This window comes from Marmota flaviventris, chromosome 1 (assembly GCF_047511675.1).
Source record: "Marmota flaviventris isolate mMarFla1 chromosome 1, mMarFla1.hap1, whole genome shotgun sequence".
Classification (NCBI taxonomy): Eukaryota; Metazoa; Chordata; class Mammalia; order Rodentia; family Sciuridae; genus Marmota; species Marmota flaviventris.
In genome coordinates, this window is record NC_092498.1 from 59,807,385 (window position 1) to 59,830,632 (window position 23,248).

The window sequence follows — 23,248 nt, forward strand, 5'->3', positions numbered from 1 at the left end:
GATATCCAGTTTCCCCAACACAATTGATTGATGAGATTCTCCTTTGTCATTTTGAAATCTTGGTGTCCTTCTTGAATATTGGTTGCCTGTATATACATAGGTTCATCTCTGAGCTCTTTGTTATGTTCCATTGGTCTATGTTAAAAATGTTTTTAATATTTAAATGTTTAAAGTTATGCCTAAGTGCATGCCACTACCATATTATTTTGATTGCTATAGATTTGTACTGTAATTTGAAATCAGGAAGTATGATGCTTCCAGCTTTTTTCTTCTTGCTCAGGGTTGCTTTGGTTAGTCAGGATCTTTTATGATTCCATAAGAATTTTAGGATTTTTCTTCTATTTCTTTGAAAAAGTGCATTGGAATTTTGACAGGGATTGCTGAATCCCTGAATTCAGTAGTAATCTACTGAATCTGTAGATTACTTTGGGTAGTGTGGATACTTTAACTATTAATTCTTGTGATCCATGAACATGAGATTTCTTTCTTTTTATTTATGTTTTCATAATTTCTTTCATCACTGTTTTTTAAAAATAGTTCTCAATGTACAGCCCTTTCATGTCTTTGGTTAAATTTATGCCTAAATATTTTATTCTAAGGGCCGAAGTTTGTCTGATAATGTCTATCAGAACCCTGTTAAAGTGTCTTTTAGTTGTTTCACTATGTAAAATGCTATACCTGTTCTAAATATTTAGAATGTTTCAAGACAATAGAAATTGAAAACTTCAGCAAATTGAGAAATTTGTCCAAATTCAATATAGTAACCATATTTTGTTGGCCAGGTAAGCTGTACCATATTTAAAGGTACAGTGCTTTGATTACCTCAACCTTCGCTTTCAAAGTTAATTTTAATTATCAAGGTTCCAGGAGACTTTAAAATGCATTTTAAGGTAAATAGATATACTTTGCAACACTTTTATAATAGCAAAAAACTGGAAATGGCTGGGTCCAAATTAGTGGCAATGATGACAGTAATGGCAGCAGAAGCAGCAGTGTCAGCAGAAGTAGTAGGGGAAGCTCCAACCATCATGTTCATGCTTTTTATGAGGACAGCTCTGGGACCCAACGTGGGAGGCAGGTTCCCAGAACTTGTCCATGTGGCATTGCACATTAAGGGCAGGAACTGCTGGCACTCAGGCAAAATATTTTTTAAGTAAATTATCACAAAATAAAAGCAAACACATGGAGGATGCAATAAAGCATATCAGGGAGTTCCTAAGAATTCATCATAGTTTAAAAATCATCAGTTTTGAAAACGGCTACAGCATTACAAATCAAATATCCATGTATCCATGCTTAGAAATAAAAATGAAATTTAAATGGCATTGCATTTGACAAAAAGAAAGAAAGAAACACTTTTCATGTGAAGCTTTGACTAAACCAAGAATTTTATTTTTACTTTGTCATTGAATGTATACCAATAGAATGCATAGGGAGCGTTTTGGTATAGATACTAAGCATAAAGCCATATATAGATTCTTGCATAACCTCCACAAGTTACATGGGATGTCACAGGAAACATTAAAATGAATATTGAATAAATTTACATTTAAAACGAAGTTCACACATGAAACTGACTCTTATTTTAGAAAAATTGTTCTATGGGACTTACCAGCTCTAAGTGTTATGAATTTTGAAATGATTATCAGAAATTTATCCAAATACTGTCAAAGCCTGTAAATTCTCTTAATAATTCCAGCAACAGATGCATCTGCAAGGAAAAGTCTTTTCAAAATTAAAAATTGCCAAAAATTGTTGGTTATCTTGTATTTCCCAAGAGCAACTGACATCACTTTCAATTAGGTCAACTGAAAATGAAGTTGCAAAAAGTATTAATGGGGAAATACTAAATGAATTTGCAGAAAAGTGAGCCAGAAAAATCTTATGATTAATCAAAATATCATTATTATTCATTTTATTATAGAAAATTATGACACCAAAAGTGTTTTCTGCTGATTTGTAAGTTTGGGTTGTTGTGTCTCACTAGCACCCCTATTACATTTCATGGGTAATATTTTTAAAGGAAAATTTTACATTTTGGTAATTTTCATATTACATTTCCCTTGTTTTTTATCAGGGAGCCCCATATTTCCTTTTTTGCCCTGGGCCCTGCAAATTATGTAAGTAGCCTGCCAATATTATTTGGGGAAGGAAAATTTTCAAAGCTGTCAATAGCAGTTGTGCACAGCAATCACACAAGAACTTCAGTTTTTCTCCTCTGAAACTTTACTTGTGGACTAACTTTCTAATAAATTGAAGCAATCATTGTTACTTCATTGGTTTAGCATTTTATTTCTGAAAAATCAAGGAAATTTTTTGCAGTTGGCAATATTATTTGGTCATCGGAAGAGTAGCCAACCTTGTTTGTCCCATCAATGTGTTTTTTGCACACATTCCTGTGAGTTATTTGCCAGGTGTTGAAGCTCCATGGAAAAATAAATATAATTTCTGTTGTAAATAATTCATTTAGAAAGACAAATGAAAAATAGTAAATTATAATACAGTACTTTAAGGGTGGCCACAAAAGTATGCACAGGTGATTATAGTGGTATCAGAAAGTAAAATGTAATTAACCCAATGGGATAGCTGGAAAGGTCCCTGCCAACATGTTTCAAGAATGTCTAGGCTGGAATGGACTTGTATTCTTATTGGAATTCTTTTGTTTGTATGCGTAAATGTGGAGCAGAGAGTCTACTGCCTGACATCAGATACCCACCAGCCCTGCCACCAGTACAAATATTGCTGAATGGGATTGGCTCTCTTCCTTCCTTCCCTAGACGTGGCTCAAGAGCCTGTTTCTGCCTAGCCTCAACGTTCTCATTCCCACATCTCAGCCTGTCTATTGGTTTATATTTTTTCAAAATAATTGGAATTAATTTTGTATTCTGTTTTAAGGGTAAAGGTTATATCTATTTATTCATTTAATAATAGTAACTGAGTGTTCAGTAAACTCAGAAACCTAGTTTCTTCCCTCATGGAGCTTATGTTCTAGTTATATATTTTATTTTTCAATCAATGTGACAATAGCTGATTTTTAAAAATTAGAATTATGGATTTTACTATAATAATAGAACGTATCTGAGGTTGGGAGCACAGCTCAGTGGTAGAATATTAGCATGTTCAAAGCCCTGAGTTCAATCTCTAGCACTGTAGGAAAAAAAAAAAGAATAAAGAAAAAGAATCTTTGTAACAGAGCAGCCTTTTATAGTAACAAGATTATAGCTAGCTTTTCTGATTTGCAGTTTCATTAAAGACCAGCTTATTCCATTACTTCATATAATTAAAATGTAGTTTTAAAAAAGCTTGTTCCACTTGAGTTTAGCTAATTTTACTATTTTTCATTAATTTTACTTAATAAGTAAAGAAACTTATAAATAACTGAATATGGAATGATTCTATTTCAGAGTTGAGAAAATGGGAGATAGTTCCACAGACACAGAAAAAGAAGAGGAAGAGGAAGAGGAAGAGGAAGAAGAGGATGAAAAAGTTCAAAAAGACCTCACCTATGCCATAGTGCCCACAATTAACATTCAAGATGAGCGGTTCGTGGATTTGTCTGAAACTCCAGCTTTCATTTGTCTGAATGAGGTATATTCTCTTTGCATAATTATTACTATAATACAATCTGAATCATCATCTACTTAAAAATTCAGATGAAGTAAAAAAAAAAAAAAGGTTTTTTGTTTTGTTTTGTGTGTGTGTGTGTGTGTGTGTGTGTGTGTATCCTGGAGATTAAACCTAGGGTCTTCAGCACACTATTCAAGTGCTCAAACACTGAGCTATTCTCTCAGCCCCTCATCAAAATTCTTTATTACATATATCCTATAGACAATGTATACAGTTTGAAGTTCTCTAAAACAAAATGGGTCCTGATTTTTCATCTGAAGAGCTTGTCATATAGTTCTGGACTAGTGCAGTAGTATAGGATTTGATATTTTTAAAGCACAAAAAGTATTTTTCATATATGTAGTTGGTTAAGTACATTTTATAGATTGATACATGAAATAAAAATATTTAATTATATATAAAATTTACTTTCATGCAATGAAGATAAAAGATCTTGTCATAAAATAATAGAAAATTGTTAACCTGATTAAATGTAGTTACTGAAGTAGAACACTGACATCTGCTTCCTATCTGCAAAGAAGCAAAAAGGCGGGTATGACCAATTACATATTCTTATTTTCTGATTTTTGTAAAGCGAAAGGAAATACCCATGTATGAGAAGAGTTGGATTTAAAAAAATTAACTGAACACATAGAGAACTGTTATTTCGTCATGCCTGTGAGCTATGATTAAAAAAAAAAAGAAAAAGAAAAAGAAGAAGTTGTTTAGAGGACATCTGAATTCCTGACTATTAACTTTAAGTATTTTGCATTAGCTTTCTGTCACTGTGACAAAATGCCTGACATGCACAACCTAAAGGAATAAAGATTTATTTTGGCTCAGTTTCATGGGTTTCAGTTCATGGTTGGCTACGGGCCTGTAAAGAGGCATAGTATCATAGTGGGGAGGGATAGTGGAATAGAGCTGCTCACCTAATGGTAGCCAGAAAGCAGACAAAGAGAAAGGGTTCAGGGACAAAATTACCCTTCAAAGGCATGCCCTCAGTGTGACCTACTTCTTTTCAAGCCCACATTCTAATAGTCAATTCAGCTATGAAATCATCAATGGATTAATACATTGATAGAGTTAGCACCTTGATGATACAGTCACTTCCTAAAAGTCCTACCTCTGAATACTGCTGCATTGGGGACCAAATCTTCAAAACATGAACCTTTTGGGGATGCTGCTGCATTGGAGACCAAATTAATAAACATAATTCATAAACATAATTAATAAACATAATTCAGATCTAAACCTTAACAACAGGACAAGAGATTTACAAGCACAGTAAAAATAAGCTTAAGAATTCTTAAAGCAGTAATGCAGTTTATTCAAAACCAGGAAGCAAAAGCCAAAGGGGAATAAAATGCAATGAAAAAGTAATTTAAAAAATGATAGTGGTGTGTGTGTGTGTGTGTAGGATCTAAATTACTAAATTGTTTACTTTTTCTATAGTTTTTATTCTCTTATTCTGACATAATTTCAGCCATACAGAAATTGCAAGATAGTACAAAGAATTCCTACGGTACTTCATTCAAATCCCCAATGTTAACATCTTATTGCATTTACTTTATCCTTTTTTTTCCTTCTTTCGTTGTCAATTTTCCCTCCCTTTGAAGATGCCCTTTTATAACTAAATACACCATTGTGTCTTCTAAAAATAAGTTCATTCTTTTCCATAGTGCAATTATATAAAAAATCAATATTGCTACAATACTGTTATCTAACCTACAGACCTTATACAGATCTCAATGTTCTTTTTTTTTTTTTTTTTTGGTGGGGGGCGTGGGTACTGGGGATTGAACTCAGCGGCACTCAACCACTGAGCCACATCCCCAGCCCTATTTCGTATTTTATTTAGAGACAGGGTCTCACTGAGTTGCTTAGTACCTTGCTTTTGCTGAGGCTGGCTTTGAACTCACAATCCTCCTACCTCAGCCTCCTGAGCCTATGGGACTACAGGCGTATGCCACCGTGCCTAGCTCAGTATGTTCTTTATATCAAAAGAAACTCCCATATTAGACACTGCATTCAATAGTCACCTCTTTAGTCTCCTTTAATCTGGAATAGCTCTTTAGAATTTTTTAAATGTTCATAATATTGACACTGTTAAACAGTAGAGGCCAGTTATTATGTAGAAATTCTTTCAATTTAGATTTGTCTGATGTTCTTATCATCAGATTAAAGTATGTATTTTGGGCAGGATCATCAGACATGTTATTTTCTTCTCCTGTATCTCATAGCAGACACAGGATGTTGATTTGTTCCATTACTATTCTTGTTAACCTCTATCACTTGGCTTAAGGTGGTGACTTCCAAGTTTCTTCTCTATTTATTACCATTATTTTTATGTTTGAAACTAATAAACACTTAATGGGGAGATATCTGAGATTATGGATGTATATTACCCAAAATCTTTTTACTTATTAGGTTGGCGTCTATTGATGATTCTTGCCAAATGGTGAATTTTTTTTTCCCAGTGCAGAGAATCAAACCCATATTTGGCAAGAATTCTAGCACTGAGCCACATCCCCAGCCCAAATGTTTTGTTGTCATTATTGAGATGGGTCTCAGTGTGTTTCCTGGGCTGGTCTCAAGCCCTGTTATTGAGAGATCCTCCACCCCAGCCTTCCAAGTGCTGGGACTACAGAAGCAAGCCACTACCTTCGGCTCCTTCTACAATTGTTTTAGGTGGCTTCCTACTCTAAGGAAGAAGTTTTTCACTTTCCAATTTATATATCTGACTATTTAGCAATATGGACTTATGGATTTTTATTTTATTTAGTGGGTTATAATCCCTTATTGCTATTATCCATTTTTATTCTTTAATTATTCCTGATTTGGCCAGTATGCATGTCTTCAGGTAGGCTCATTTGTCCTTTGAAACTGCTGTCATAATTCCTTGTGCAATTCCTTACTTTTGGGTACAAGAATGTGTTTTAGGCTCTTTTTGTATCTTCTTTGCTCCAGCATTCAAATCAGCCATTTCTTGGAGAATCTGTAGTTTCTTTAGTGAAGAATAATATTTGAAAACTAAGATCCTAATGCTGGTTATGGTCATTACTACTGGTATGTCATTGATTCTAGGCCCTCTAAGTGGACAGAGTTAGAAACAGGTACATGAATATTTGCATCTACACAAATTTATATCAATTTCTATGTGTACTTTTACATATTTAAAACCATGTACTTATACATGATCATGGCTCTCTGTTTCTGCTAAAACACATCATGTGTCCAATTTGCAATAAAATTTCTATCCTTAATAATTCTGTTAATACTAAGGCTAAACTTTTGTCATAAATTAACTTAACATTGCTACCGAAGAGTTTTTAACAATGTACTTATGATCATCCATTTTCAAGTCTGTCATAAGTTGTTTGAATTCCAGTCCCTTATGACCTAGTTAAATCATCCCCTCCCCATGTGGTTGAGATACAGCCCACTTGTTCCTCATCTCACTGGTCCCAAACCTAACACACAGCTGCTAACCATGATAAAACTTAATGGTCAACACCAGAACATTATAAGTAAACTCCTCCCCCCTTCACATGTGTTTTCTTTAAACCAGACAATTCACAACCCCTGCAGGAATATCTAAGGGATAAGGCCCATGAACCTTAATTAAGGCACAGATAGGTCCTCTCTTATTTGCTCCTATATGTTGGTTGAGCTCCTCCAGACTTCTCATCAGGCACCCTCCATTACCATCCCTAAACTCTCTGGTATATGTAATACATTTCTTCTGTTTCATGTATTTGTTTCACCTCTTCATTAGTGTCTCATTTAACTGACACACCCATGTCTAACTTCCTCCCTACATCTTGCTCCCCAGGTCAGGTCTCTTCTAAATAGTGGCTGTTGTGGCTCATGGCTACTCTCGGCAGAGAGATCTCAAGACCAATTTAGGCAGAAATCGTAACAAGAAATAAAACATCACAACAACTTAAGCTTATTTATTTCTAGCAAATTTATGCTAAGAGTAAAAATTATATAATCATGTTTTTTTAAAGCCAAAAATGAATCACAAAAGGTGATTCATTTTTGGCTTAAAAAAGCAAAAATGAAAACCACAGGAGAATTTAGGACAATTTGTTTGTGTTTATCTTCAATCGAACAACTTATTAAGTATTTCAAAAAACTTTCAATACACATGCATGAACAAAGTATAGTTATTTAACATTGGATATAATGAGTCTGAGCAAATGGATACACAAGAGATTTCAATAATGGTGTCAAAGAAATGACTTATCCACTCTTATGCATAATATCAACATTAACAATTTTGCTGCATATGAACTCTTTCTCAAACCTGTTGAGATCTTACAAAATAAATTATTAGCATCAGACAACTATTTTGCATAATAAACACCACTAAGGGACTGCGAGTGTTCCTCAGTTGTAGAGGAACTTACCTGGCATGCATGAGATCCTGGCTTCTATCCCTGGCACCACACACACACAAAAAAACCCCAAACTACCAAGTCATTGTTGAGCTTTGGCACCTGTAGCTTTGTTTTTCTAATTCTTATAACATTTCTCTTAAGATTTAAGGGGGATCTTAAAGTTTTTAACCATCTTTGTATAAAGTTGTTGTTATAGTTTAAATATTAGGAGTCCCCCAAAAGCTCATGTGTGAGACCATGCAAGAAGGTCTAGAGGTGAAATGATTGAGTTATGAGAGCTTTTACCCAATCAGTGATTTAATCCCCTAGCAGGGATTAACTGAGTGGTAACTGCATGCTTTTAGGTTGCAGCTGGAGGAGGTGGGTCACTGGGGTGCGTGCCTTTGGAGTATATATTTGGTGAGCTGAGCCTAGGCTCTCTCTGCTTCCTGATCATCATGTGAGCCACTTCCCTTCACTATACTCTTCTGCCTTGAAATCCTGCCTCACCTTGAGCCCTAAGGAATGGAGCAAGCTGTCGGTGGCCTGAGACCTCCAACATAAAACTGTGAGCTCCAACATAAACTTTTCCTCCTTAAAATTATTCTTGTCAGGTCCTTTGGTTGCAGCAACAAAAAAGTCATCTAAAAATATACTACGTATATCTGCAGAATAACAAGAGTTCAGATGGCAAATGGAAGAAAGCTATCAGGAATCCATTTGCAAAGGTTCAGAGGCTTGGCATTACTTTGAAAGAACCAAACCACCTTGAACATTTATTGTTATTATGCTATTTACACAATTAGCCTGGCACTGTGGACTTGCAAATATGTGATATAAGATCATGGCCACCCACAAATCTGCCTAATCACATTGCTTCTTAAAAGACTGTACCACTCAAACTAAAACTTGAAATAAAGTTCTTGCATATACCATACTTGAAACCCTTGCTCTGTTCCTAACCTTTTAGAATCAGCCTCAATTCCCCCATCCACCGGGAAACTGCCTGGGTACCCAGCTCAGAGGGGTTTCTCCAACCTCTAACTTGCCGCACTTGTAGGCTGTAGTGGTTGCTTGGTACTCATTAACAGATGTTTTAAATATCTTCTCATCATAAGATATTGCACAGAAAATTTAGAATTCCTCACTGACATGATCACAATGAGAAATAAAACCAACAGGGCAGGAACTACACTGTTAATTCACTCTTTGGAATGAATGTTCAGAGTGATGCTTACAACACTGAGCCTCATGACTCCCATTGATGGACTGTGTGAGCTAATGCTGGACACCTGCTCCCCAACTCAACCATCACTGCTATGAGGCCTGGAACTTCACATTTTTCTTGTCCCATTGAAAATGTAATTACATCCCATTTCCTATTTGATTTTTTTTAACAAGGTATATAACATGCATAGCATGCCAGTGAGTGTACAGCTTGGTGAATTTTTTACATATGCTTCCCACCACTCTGTTCAGTGCTGAATTTTATTCTTCTCCAAGTTCTGTGTTCTTTGACAGTTAAGGATTTAAATATCTCTTGCACTTATCTTTTTACCCACCATGTTTCCAGTTATATTTCCAGCAACCCAGAGGTCTCCCTGGGACCCTTCTCAGTCATTGATCCCATTAAAGGTAAACACTGTTGTGACCTTACCATATGTTATGCCTCTTCTTAAACATTGTATAAATGGAATCATACCATATGCTTTTGGTTGGTTTCTTTTACTCATCATTGTGTCCATGAAAATATCATTAGCATGATATACAGCAATGTTTATTTTTTCACTGCCTATGTAGTGTCCTACTATTCTTACACATGCTTTGTACTGAAATTTTATTTATCATGGGTATGTACATCAAAATGGGGTTACTACAGCTGGGCTCAGTGGCTAATCCCAATGGCCTGGGAGACTGAGGCAGGAGGAACACGAGTTCAAAGCCAGCCTCAGCAAAAGCAATGCACTAAACAACTCAGTGAGACCCTGTCACTAAATAAAATACAAAATAGGGCTGGGGATGTGGGTCAGTGGTCGAGTGCTCCTGAGTTCAATCCCTGGTACCCCCCCCCAAATGGGGTTACTTTCATGGTCTAGGTTTATATTCAGTTTTAATAGAGACCCTCAAATAGTTTCTGAAAGAGATTGTATCAATTATACTCTGCTGGGCCTTATGTTAGAGACTGAAACACACCCAGGATTATTATGTTATAACTCTCCTGAAATTCCCTAAATCAGGATTCCTACTTCTGTCTTTATGTGCTATGTAAAGTAGTACTGATTTATAAATGACCTTAGTTGTCAAGTGTCAGAAGTTGAACTTTTCTGGGACGTGGAAGTGATAAAATCATTTTTGTCTTAATGCATCAGCCCAAACCAAAAACATTATATTGTTTTGCATAAGCTTTTTGGCTCTTTGCTTTTCACCAAGGGTCAGTTGACTCCTCTTTTTTTCTTCATTTCCCGTGAATAATTCTTGTGCCAATCTTTAAGTCTTTGACTTAACTTAGCCAAGAGGTAGAGAAAAGGCAGAGCGGGCAGACAATGCAGGGAAACTCTAAGGCAGTAAACATGTGAATCAGGAGAAAATATGGGATTCTATAGAAGTAGTGCAGATGAGGAGATATTGTGGGTGAGTAGATGAAGTGGGTTTGTTGATAATATGATCCCTCATTAAACCTGGTTATATATAAAACTATGTTGGACTTCTTACAAAATGTGTAATAAATAGAGGTGTTTGTATCTAAGTTTTAGTTTCATGTTAGATTTGATGAGAACTGAGATATCAAGAAGTTTGTGAAGAATAATGAGGGTCATTAAATCTTAATTTAATAATAATGAGGGACATTAAATCTTTTTTTTAAAGAGTGAGTGAGAGAGAGAGAGAGAGAGAGAGAGAATTTTTTTAATATTTATTTTTTTTAGTTTTCGGCGGGCACAACATCTTTGTTTGTATGTGGTGCTGAGGATCGAACCCGGGCTGCACGCATGCCAGGTGAGCACACTACTGCTTGAGCCACATCCCCAGCCTGGGACATTAAATCTTAATGCAGATATTTATACTGCACCCACCGGGCACTATGATAGGAGAGATTGTAATTATTAAATCTACTGAAATCTAATCTATCCCTTTAACTACTCTTTTGTTTTGAGCACCTCCTGTGTGCTGGATTGTGCTAGACACCTTAGGGATTCACAGACATAAAGCATAGGAAAGGCTCCTATTCTTTAGCTTTGATTGGGAACAAGAAGCTTGAAATGTTAAATGTCAATAAAATAGAATATGTGGGTGTGGAAGGATCAATCACTGTGGAATGAGTTGATATGGAAAGACTTTTTGAAGGCAGTAAGACATGAGAGGGTCTATTTCATGCATATCCCCAGGTTGTATTCAATCTGTTTTTCTGTCCTTGAACTTTGCCCACATCCATTATGTATGTGTTCTTGGAATATTTTTGGCCTTCAAGGTTCCTCAAAGTGAACATGATCAGAACTACACGATTCTCTTCCCAGACCTAACCCTCTTTGGGTATTCTGTCTGCTGGTTCTCTTGTAAATGTCTCCTGACTTGCATCTTCTCCATTTTCATCTTCTCTCCATTAAGATAAGATATGAAGAGAGGCTGAACTACAGCAGTGGCAATGGGAAGAAGGAACAAATACATTAAGCAGAGATATTAAAGAAATGTAAAATTTTGGACTTAATGTCTGAGTGGATGGAGGTGAGGGAAAGATTCTAAATTGTTATTTAGATTCTTATAGGACATTGGCTAAATTATAGTAGAGGAAGTGACAGAAGAAGCAACAGATCTGAAGGGAATGTCTACTGTGTGGATTTGAGCTTTCCAGGAAAGTCCCTGGCTAGAGATGTAGACACAGTATCACTTGATAGTTTTCAGATTGCTTTCTGGAAAGATTGTAACTTCCTATTTTTGTGTATTTGAACAGCATCATCTACCACTGCATATTTATAAACAGATACTGCCATTGTTGACCTGATTGCATACTTTTAAGATTACTTATTTTAAAACTTGCCTAGGTATCCATCAGTGGATGAATGGATAAAGAAAATGTATGTACACACAATGGAGTTTTATTCAGCCATAAAAAAAAATGAAGTTATGTCATTTGCAGGAAAATGGATGGAACTTGAGAACATTGTGTTAAATAAAATAAGCCAAACTCAAAGTCAGGGATCATATGTTTTCTCTCATATGTGGAAATAAGAGAGAAAAAAAGGAAAAGAAATGTGGAGGGGAGAAATCTCATGAAAATCAGGGAGATCAGTAGATTAAAGGAAGGGGGAATGTGCTGGGAAGTGATTGGCCAAATTATATTAATATATTGTGTGCATGTATGAAAATGTAACCAGGAATCCCATCATTAGGTACAATTATAATGTACCAGTTTAAAAAATGGGGAAACTATTACTTCTTTACTAGGATATTCACATACTCAAAAGATATTTTTTATATATTTGGTTCTCTTAATGCTAATTAAACTTTTTAAAAATTTTAATTCCTGAAAATATTGGTGCTTTTCTGATAACTGTCAAACCTTCACTCATTTTCTTTCTTTCTTTTTTTTGTGTGGAGGGGGTGGGTGTTACTGGGTTTTGAACTCAGAGGCACTCAACCACTTAGCCACATCCCCAGCCCTATTTTGTATTTTATTTAGAGACAGGGTCTCAGCACCTTGCTTTTTTTTTTTTTTTTTTTGGATAGGGCTGGCTTTGAACTCTTGATCCTCCTGCCTCAGCCTCTCAAGCTGCTGGTATTACAGGCTTGCGTCACTGCGTCTGGCCCTTCACTCATTTTCTATAGGGTTGTTGATGAGTTTCTTGAAATAATTCCTAATGACATTTAGAATATTTTTCAAGGAATTAAAATGGTTTCTATTTGATAACTTGATCAAGTAACTGATTACAAAGATGATAAGACTCCCCCATCAAGGAGCTTACAGTCAAAATAGTTTTAAGCCTGTGACTTTTCTAATTATTCCATAAGGAATAGGAATTTTGAGATGTCATTTCCAGGTTAAATGTTCTAAAAAATTGAACTTGCCCTGTTATACATCTGGGCAGAACCATTAAGGCAAGCCAGTCTTCCATTTCTTACCTTAGTACACATTGCCCTTGACATTATTCACTTGGCAGTCACACATCTAAACACTGCTATTTTAAGCTTTGAAAAATTAACTTTTAAAATAAAGTTTATATTAAAATGAAAAATAAAGATAAATATGTAACATTCTGTGAATTACATATTTATTCGCTTCCTTACTTTTTTCTTTATCACACCTCATTAATAGCTATACTCATGAGGGTGTGTTTTTAAGAAACTGTGAAATTTCTTTTTAAAATCTTTATATAAATCTTTCTATTGGCAAACTTTCACTATTTCATCACACTTCCAGGAATCCTTACAAGAATAATTTTTCAAGATTTTATTTAGCTATCAGAAGACTTTAAATAGACTGAAAGTTTATTAAACAATAGAGATAGGTTCCACTATTCACATAGAGGTATGTTGTTTTGTTCTGTTTTGTTTCTGTTGTTTCTTTTACTCTGACACTGGGGTGGGAATTTAAAATTCTTTCCAGTATGGGAGAAGTCCTTGGGATGTGCCATGAATGCACTTTACATATGTGGGTATCAACGTAGTTATATTTACAAAGATTAAAGATTTATATTAGGATTACAAGCATACAGGGCATGTTTTATTTTGTAGAGCAGATTAACACCCCTAAATTCAATCAGTAAAATAATGTGCTATAGAACAGAGCAGAGAAAGGAAGTTCTCCTTTGAGGGTATCTTTATTCTTGTCACTTTCAAAAAATGATAATCATGAAGATTGGTTCTGATCAGGAATCCTGGATGTTATCAGAGAACTATCTGAACAGACTGTGATTTATGGCAAGTGGGAGTCAGAAGAGCATTGAAAATTGGGGAGAACTCATAGTTCCTCTCCCCTCTATCCACGAGGTTATCTTCTGTTACTCACTCTGAAAGTCTTTACTGAACATCTACAATAATGCCAGCCTGGCAATAGGAAAGATGAAAGTGTGGCAGTGGACCTGCTGTCCCTCATCTATATGGTTCATTTTTTTTTAGTTGTAGATGGACACAATATCTTTATTTTTATTTGTTTATATTTATGTAGTACTGGGTATCGAACCCAGGGTCTCACGCATGCAAGGCAATCACTCTGCCACTGAGCTACAACCCTAACCCTGTACAGTTAATTTTTCTTTCTTCCTCTTTATCTGCTTCTATTCCTTTACTGATATAATGGGGACCTTGTGTGCATGTATGCACATGTTTATTTTTAGGTATATTTAACAAGGTGTCAATTCTTTATTTTTTATTTTTAAGCTACTATTATAACAACTTGATTACATATTGAAAATAATCTAAACTTGGATACTAGTTTATGCAAGTAAACATATCACAGATGTTGCATTTTAAGATGAGGAATAGGAGAAATAACTAATGGTATTTTTTTTTCATTTGTGAAAGAAAATTCTTGAGAGAGAAAGTAAATAGACTTGTATAACAAATTAGAGTAAATAAATAAATTTTAAAAATAAAAAAAGAAAGAAAACTTGTGACTCTCAGTAGAAAATGTGCATCTTGCAAAACATGGTACCTTTAGTAATCCAGGAACTATTCAAATATATTAGGAATTAAAGAAGGAAGCTTAAGGATTAAAATTAAGAAAAACCTTTTACACTATATATATATATATGGTAGGGCAGGGGTATAGCTCAATGGTTGAATGCTTGCCTAGCATGCACAGGGCTCTGGGTTTGATCCTCCAGCACTATAAGAGGGGGAGAAGAAGGAAATAAAGGAACAGAAAAAAATATGAAAAAAACAGATGAAGAGAAGGTACTGTTGTCTGTTGGGTAGATTATATGGAGTATAAACAGAAGTGAGTAGGACTGGAAATTTGGTATGTCATCTGAATGTACAGGTGACATCAGTTAAATGAATCAACACTAGAAAAGTCACTGAAGGCAAAGCTATCAATCACCAGAGTTTTCATTAGCCAAGCAAGATCAGGTTTTCAGTGGTAAAGCAGTGAGATGCAAGCCAGAAAAGGAAATTAAAGAACAGTATCTAGGAGACAGGTAATAAAGTTTTTTCAGTCACAAATTAGCTTTTTTTCTTAAAGCTATTTTAAATTTATAAATTATGCACATAGTACAAAATTCAAAAGGTGCATAAACATATTCAGTGCAAACTAAGACTCCCACCCCGTTTCACAATCCAAAGTCAATGTCCCCAGAGCAAACATGATTAACCATCTTTTTAAAAAAAATTTTTTTGAGTTATAGATGAACATAGTACCTTTATTTTATTTATTTATTTTTATGTGGTGCTGAGGATCCAACCCAGTGCCTCACACGTGCAAGGCAAGCACTCTACCACTGAGCTACAACCCCAGCCCTGATTAACCATCCTTTGTACAGCCTTACAGAAAGTCTATTCCCAAACAAGTAAGTGGTAGTAATGATGAATGCAGTTACTTTTTCCCCACATACATAATTTTTATATTTTTATGATTTTCATAGTATTTCAATGAAAATGGAACATGCTTTAATCAGTTTTGCTATAAGACTTTTAGGTCATAGGTTAAATAACCTTATATATACATCATTTCACACTGGAGTAATCATTAAAAGGGCATATTAATAATGGCATTGCTGGGTCAATAAGTTTGCTTAATTTTTAAAAATCTTTAATTGAGATAAAATATACTACTTTTAAGTATATAGTTGACTAGCATGAATTTTATTCACATTGTTGCACAACCAATTCTCCAGAACTTTTGCACATTCAAAACAAACTATGTTCATTAAATAATAATTCCCTAATTCCTCTGCCCTAGCCCCACAACCACCATCCTACTTTCTGTTTCCATGAAGGTGACTACTCCAGGTCCCTCCTATAAATGGAATCCTACAGTATTTCTCTTTTGGCAGCTGACTTATTTTACTTTGAATAATGTCATCAAGCTTCATCCATGTTGCAGCACACATCTGAATTGGTTCTTCTTAAGATTAAATAATTCATTGTATATTTATACTACATTTAGCTTATCCGTTCATCTGTCAGTGAACACTTGGGTTGCTTCCATCTCTTGGCTATTATGAATAATGGTGCTATGAACGAGGGTATACAAATATCTCTTCAAGATAGTGATTTCAGTTTTGTTATCATTTTTTGGATATACACCCAGAAGTGGAATGCTGGATCATGAGCTTTTGTGTTTAAAATTTGTTTTTATTACCAAGGTATTCTCCCTAGGTGTTGTGACAATTTACATTCCCACTGTAAGAGTGTATCCCTTTATTCATACTAGCACTGTGTGCCAACTAACATTTTTGAACTTTGTTATTCCTTTTTTTTTGTTTTGTTTTTTTAATTCTTTATTCTTTTTGGTTATACATGACAGTAGAACGTATTCTGACACATCATACATACATGAAGTATAACTTCCCCTTCTTGTGGTTGAACATGATGTGGAGTTACACTGGTTATGTATTCATATATGAATGTAGAAAAATTATGTCTGATTCATTTTACTGTCTTTCCCATTCTTATCCTCCCTCCCTTCCCTCCACTCCCCCCATCCAATCTGGTGAACCTGACCTCTGTTATTCTGATAGGGAAAAAAGTCATTATATCAGCCTTTATATTTATCTGAAAATGAGTGAGTAAAATATGAGTGAATGAATATATTTAAAACTGTTTTAAAGTATATTAATACAAAATTTTAGGTATAGGAAGGCCAACAAGTCAGGAGATTGTTGCCACTGAAATGACAACTATTCACAGTTTCCAAGAGGAGGGGCCAGAATATACCATGGGGGCATCAGGTGAAGGGGTGTCACATGGGGAAATACAGGGACAGGTCAGGAGGAGGGAGGAAAATGGTTTTCCGCCAAGGGACAGGCAAGGAGGATAAGCAGTTTAGAACTGAACCGTTTGGATAATTTCAGTCGGTTCTGGGGCACAGGTACAGTCCTTAGTTGTCTAATACCTGGCACTGGGGTGCTTAGGGCCAGTGGAGGTGTAGACTCTGGATTAGTTTGCATTTGAAAAGTGTGCCTCCAGGAAGAGGACTGGGGACGGGTAGATGAGGGAGGCAGGAAGCCAAAGGCAAGGTGACTCAGGCATCATTTATCAGGTTGTCCAGAACTAGGTGTATCTGGCATATATATGTAGGTCAAATGTTAAAGCATTGACTTTGCAGAAGTTAGAAATGTGGTTAATACAAAGACCTATTTGTAATTCCATTCTTGTGAACTCTCTTCACATTCTTTCTTCTGTTCTTTATTGGATGATTTTTTTTTTCCATATAGGTTCATAGGAACTCTTTATACATTTGATAAGTGGGCCTTTGTGTATACTATTCACTGCTTTCTGTGTTTATTGGGTTTTTTTTTGTTGTTCTGTTTTTAGTTTGCTTATAATTAGTTTTGCCCCATGTAGAAGTTTATTTTTTAATAATATGCCTGAGTTTTATCTTTATTCACAACTTCAGGATTTTGTGTCATACTTTAAAAGACCTTTGTTACTCTGAGGTTATAAATTTATTTCCTGTGTTTTCTTCTAGTACCTTGATGATTTGAGTCACCATATTTTAACCTTTGTCCATCCGGTATATAAGTTGGCATAAGAGGAAATGGAAAGGAGATACCAGCAACAAACTTAGAACCCAATGCCAAGTCCATCATCTACTGAGGCAAAAGTCCTTTTTATATTCTCAGCCCATACATACCCAGATGGAGGTAAACAGGGATACCTGGGCAGCATCAGAAATAGGAAATGAGGGCATACAAGAATTACCTGATATTAAACTTCAGATTAAGAAGATAGGCATTTTGCTACCTATAAAGGATATAACTAAGAATGAACAGTCTTGGTGGGGTGGGGGATAATCTCTGATATCAACGGGAAGTGAGAGAGTGGGTCAGAGGAAATGGCTCTTAGTTCTTGCTCTGTACATACTAGCAGGGAAGCTTTCAGCAAGTTGTTCAAGTTCTCTGAGGTTTACTTTACATTAATACTACATATTTTAGCTCATGATCCTTCGTTACCTTGCTCTCTAGCACCTATTTTTTATTGCTTTATTTTTCCCCCCTGGTGGAAATCTTACACAGGGGCTCTTTATATATAAAAATAGATTTGTATGTGGCAGCCTGGGAGGTGAAGGACACAAGATGAAGGCCTTCTGTCTCTCCCTTTTCCTACTGTCTTCACCAACCTTGCCCAAACCCCACCCCCTAAGACACCCCTGGGGAAATCTCTGCTCTGGGCAGCTCAAGTGTGAACTGCATGAAACACTCCTCTGACTCCTACTTTGAGACAGATCTCACAGCACAGCATAAAGAAAATGCAGATCCACCTTCTTAAAGCCTTGGGAAGCAACATGAAGTTTCCTTTAGGAAATGGAGGAGTGAGTTCCACAGCACAACCAGCTGCAAACCTTCCTAAAATTCTCCATCAGAGCAGATGCCTCGCCACATTTTTTTACTCCTACTCTAAAAATCCTCCAGAAACTTGCCTTCCCACCCTCAGGCTGCATTTTTCTTTGTATCTCCACCCATCTTCTCCTTGATATCTTTGGCCATTTCATTATTTTTGTAAAGCAGTTTTCAGAGTTCCCTCCAGTTTTCCTTCGCAATCAGTAGTATCCTGCTGTCGTCTAAAAGGACAAGGCACAGAACTTAGGAATCAATAGGTAGTGGGGGAGACTGTGGATACTTAGGTCTGAATTTTCCCTTGCCTATTCATAAAAAAGATTGTCACCTGCTTGACCTTGCAGTCAAATACCTCTGCAGTCTCATCTGCCATTCCTTTCCCCCCATTTTTATTGTCCCTGCCACAAAGCCCATGCTCCAGCCAAATTAAATGATGCTCTTCTACTCCTTCCCAGTTTCCACATTGCTGGTGTCTTTGCTTATTCCCTGCCCAGGTCCCAGGTGAGGAGTGCTCTGCTCCCCCATTTCTGTGCTTCCAGATTCTTTAGGTCTTTCCAGGCCAGTTGGGATCCCACCTTTTTCTGGAAGCATTTCACTTCCTGACAAAATGTGGATCACCTCTGCTTCTGTAATCTCCACAGCAATGTAGTCATCTCATCTCACTTCTTTCCTATTTTTAAGCTAACCTAAAGTAGGCTCAGGAACTCTGAGAAGAGAAAATGATGGTACTCTTCTTTCACTATCTTGCATATAACCAAGCCAAGATGTTCAAAAAGTAAATATCCATAGTAATTAGTAAAACACTCCATTAAATAATCACTCTATGAAATCAACACTTTAAAAAGCAAACTTAGAAATTTCTTCCAAGTTTCTGTATGCATTTGACATATTGATTCAACCTCAGTTCTCAGTAGTTTAGCTTTTTGAACTTAGAAAATTCATACAAGTATTCCAGTTTTGTCAGTAAAACCCCTAAAGGGAAGTGTGACATGGAAGTAATGATTATCAAATCCAAATCATACACATGCACAACCTTTTTCTTAAAGTGAAATTAAAAATGTAGCCCAAGATATAGAAAAGCAGAACTATTCTACTCGGACAGTATTTCACACATCATGTATTCTCCTGGCTTTTCCCCCAACCCGGCTTTCTTTGGCACTCCTAAAATATGTCTGTAGAACCTTCAGGTCACTGGGACAATTTGAAAACCTCTCAGCAGCTCAGCACATTAAATACCAACCCTGTATTCAACATGAAGGTATCTCTTTCCTGTCCAGCTTCCATAATTACTATGATATGGGGGCCCCTCTAGGTCTCTAAGAGAGGACTTAATCTGGTTTAAAAAATTTACTCAATGTGGGATAGAAATTTTAAAAGTAACCATCACCAACACCATTAATTTGTGATATGTTTTGTAAGAATTATTTTATACAAATAAAATTATTTTAACAAATAAAAATAAGAACTTTGGCATTTACATGAGAAGTCTTTCAGCTTCCAAAGAACTTACAAAGTGCTTTGTATGTGTTCATCAGTGAATTCTGCCACGTAACCATGGAGTAAAACAGTGTTTGGAGAGCATAAAAACTTGTTTGCCTTTTCTCTGGGTTGTTATAAATTTTGACTTAGCTTCAGGAAGACAATTTTTAACCACTAGGTTAAGTGGGGACATGAACACAATTTAAAATATATTAATTTTAAAAATATCTCCTGTCAAAAATTATATAATTGTTCTGATAAGACACAAAAGGAAATGTTCCACCTTAAACTGAAATATAATTGGAATCATTTCCCACTTTCTGAGTTCATCAGAAAGTCAGTGGAAGGATGATAGTGAGGTTTACTGTATATGTACTTTATCCATGGAAAATCAGCCCATTTTGTCTAAAATACACCAAGAATGTTAGGAAAGCTGAAAACAGATAATAGTCCACAAATGATAAACAGTTCATAGATAACCAAGACTCCCCATTCAAATTCAGGAAAGATTTAGTGCAAAGCCTCATTGGGACATTAATCACAAGCAGAGATAACACTGGAAATACTCCTAGGAAAGTATCCAGTGTAGGGTTGGCACTCAGCTAGTGACAGCTGCTTAATATTAGTATGTGGAAGCAAGAATCTAAGCAAAAATAAAAACAGGTTAGCTTCACTAAAAAGAAAAAAAATGCCATTACCAAATGGAAAATAAATGTAAGCAAATAATTTTGTGGGTCCTTCTTTGATAAACTTTTACAACATAAGCATAAATTACCTGCATCTTGGAGAATATGAGAAAGCCAAGTTTCAGAGAAATGTAAACCAGTTTGCAGATCCTATGTGTTTGTATATATGTTGCCTTTTGTAGTAAACTATTCACTTTATACAGTATCATTCTTGTTAAAGAAAAATTTAAATATTAATGATTAAACTCAGATTTCTGAGTTTAGAAAATAATTTTGAAACTATGCACATAATAAACAAATGGTAAAATTGGATTCAAATAGTAAATACAAAGAAATATTGGTTATTTTGAAGGACTAAGACCAAAAAGGCTTATATGTTTATTTTTAAATGATTCTTTTTTAAATTTTAAATTTTTATTTATTTATTTGTTCTAATTAGTTACACATGATAGCAGAATGTACTTTGAGTCCTAGTGCACAAATGGAGCACAATTTTTCACTTCTCTGGTTTTACACGAAGTAGAGTCACACCATTCATGCAGTCCTACATGTACCTAGGGTAATGATGTTCGTCTCATTCCACCATGTTTCCTACCCCCATATCCCCTTTCCTCCCTTCCCTCCTCTTTGATTATTTCTTCTCTAAACAGGAATATCTTAGAGTGTGGCGTAGTTTTTCTCTTGAAATGCCTAATACTATGTATCTTTTTGAGAGACTGTGCTATGTCTAAAAGATACTGACCACAGTTAGCTAGATCATGAGATTTTAGGTGTGGTGATTTTTCTTGTATTAATTTTTTTTACTATGCATAATAGTTGCATATCTATTTTATTTTTATGGGCAGGTTTCCTTGTAATTATAGTATATGTGTTATAAGTAATAAGCATAAGTATATTTGCAACATATATATATATATATGTAATCACATACTTGTAGGTATATACGAATACATATATAAATTTATCTCAATCCATCTATATGGAAAACCTACCCATATGCAAAGAGTGACATTAATTTTCACCTGAACCTGGAACTTTTAGTAAAAATTGTGAGTGAGATTCATTTATGGTCATTCACACTTTGAAAGCTAATTTGGATAACTTTTAGAAAACATTTGTGAAAGAAAGTTGAATATTATCAATATCTCAAAAATAGACAAGGGGAGTAAATAATTTCATCCTAACTAAAGATTTATAATCATAACAAACTAGTACCCTAATGATTTTAAATGATCATAAATCATCCTTAAACTTGGACAGATATTGTTAACAAATGAGGAAAGCTTTTGTCTTGCTCTGTGGCTCCATTCATGTTTCTTTTGCTGTATGTACATGTGCACACATGTGTGTACACATGGTATACTGCATGATAACACCCCAGCCTCACAAGGTGGTATTTGAGGCTTCAATATGTCATTGCTGCCTCCTTTCGCTGTGATATGACCTCCTAAGTCAAGATCAGTATTTTGTAGACTACTATTGTGGAGTACCATTATGGGTTTAAAAGGTATTCCAATAACTAAACATAAGTGTTTCTGGCAGAAGGAAGGAAAAGCAAATCCAAGTGTAAAATAACCTAGAATAAATTTCTGTTACAGTGAGAATACACCTCTGCCCCTTCCACAAAGAAGCATCCCTAGGACCTCTCAAATTACACAGTTACAGGGTAGGTAGGGTGCTAGTTCCTCCTCATCTCCAACCTCTTCAAGGCCAGCTTCTCCCAGGGCTTCTTTGAAAAAATCTTTGTTCCATGTACACGTATTTACTAGGTTATTTCCTCTAGGCTCATATTTTCCTTATCTGCAATCTAGCAATTGTCAAATGTATTCCTGAACCCTAGTTGTCCTCCTTGGACTTTAGACTAATATACAAATAACTCTGTCCACTTGGATGTCTTAGAAGTATTTAAATTTGATAATGCTCAAAACTTCAGGTTCCAGTCCTCATCTACCCCACTCCTTACACACTCTCTGCATAGGGTCTCCCTGCAGACTTCCTCATTTCCTCAAAGTTGTGGTTTTCTGTAACACCTTTATGTTTTTCTTTTACTATCTACCACCAACCTTTGATCAGCTAAGGTTGTCCACTGTGCCTTCAAAATAGATGCAGTTCACTGCAACCACCATAGTGCTGTGTTCATATCACACCAAGATTATTGCAAACACTTTATTGTGAAGTGGGGTCCTTGCTCCAGACTTGGCTTCTATTCTCAACATGAGTGATCTTTGAAACCTGGATGAGATCGTGTCCTTCCTCTACTCAAAACCCTCATGACTCTTATCTACTTGGAGTAAAAGGCAAAATTCTCACCATAGTTCATAAAACCTAGATGATCTAGTACACCACCCTCATCCACAACCCTACAAAGCTGTCTAATCTTATATCTCACATCTCCATCATCCTAAACTCTGCTTTTACACACAGACCTCTTTGCTGACAGTGACCCTCAAACATGCCAATCACTCTCCAGACTCTTGACTTTGGCACTTCCTGCTCCTGTGGCTTGGAACACTCTTCTAGATATCTGCCTACCTTGCTCTCTCGTTTCTTTAGTTCTCTGTTCAAATGCCACCTCCATAGAGAGGTGTCCCTGGATCACTCT

General features: G+C 35.7%; 1 protein-coding gene across 4 annotated transcripts in view; it reads left to right on the top strand.

The window, feature by feature from the left end:
- The window catches only part of Ccdc146 (coiled-coil domain containing 146), a 131,419-nt gene that overhangs the window by 22,394 nt on the left and 85,777 nt on the right, over window positions 1–23,248 (top strand). For all 4 annotated transcript variants that reach the window (XM_071613372.1, XM_071613369.1, XM_071613368.1 and 1 more), the window contains one exon: window positions 3,405–3,588. In XM_071613372.1, the coding sequence (XP_071469473.1) occupies window positions 3,415–3,588 (174 nt within the window). In that variant the 5' untranslated portion in view covers window positions 3,405–3,414. The remainder of the gene's footprint in view (window positions 1–3,404; window positions 3,589–23,248) is intronic.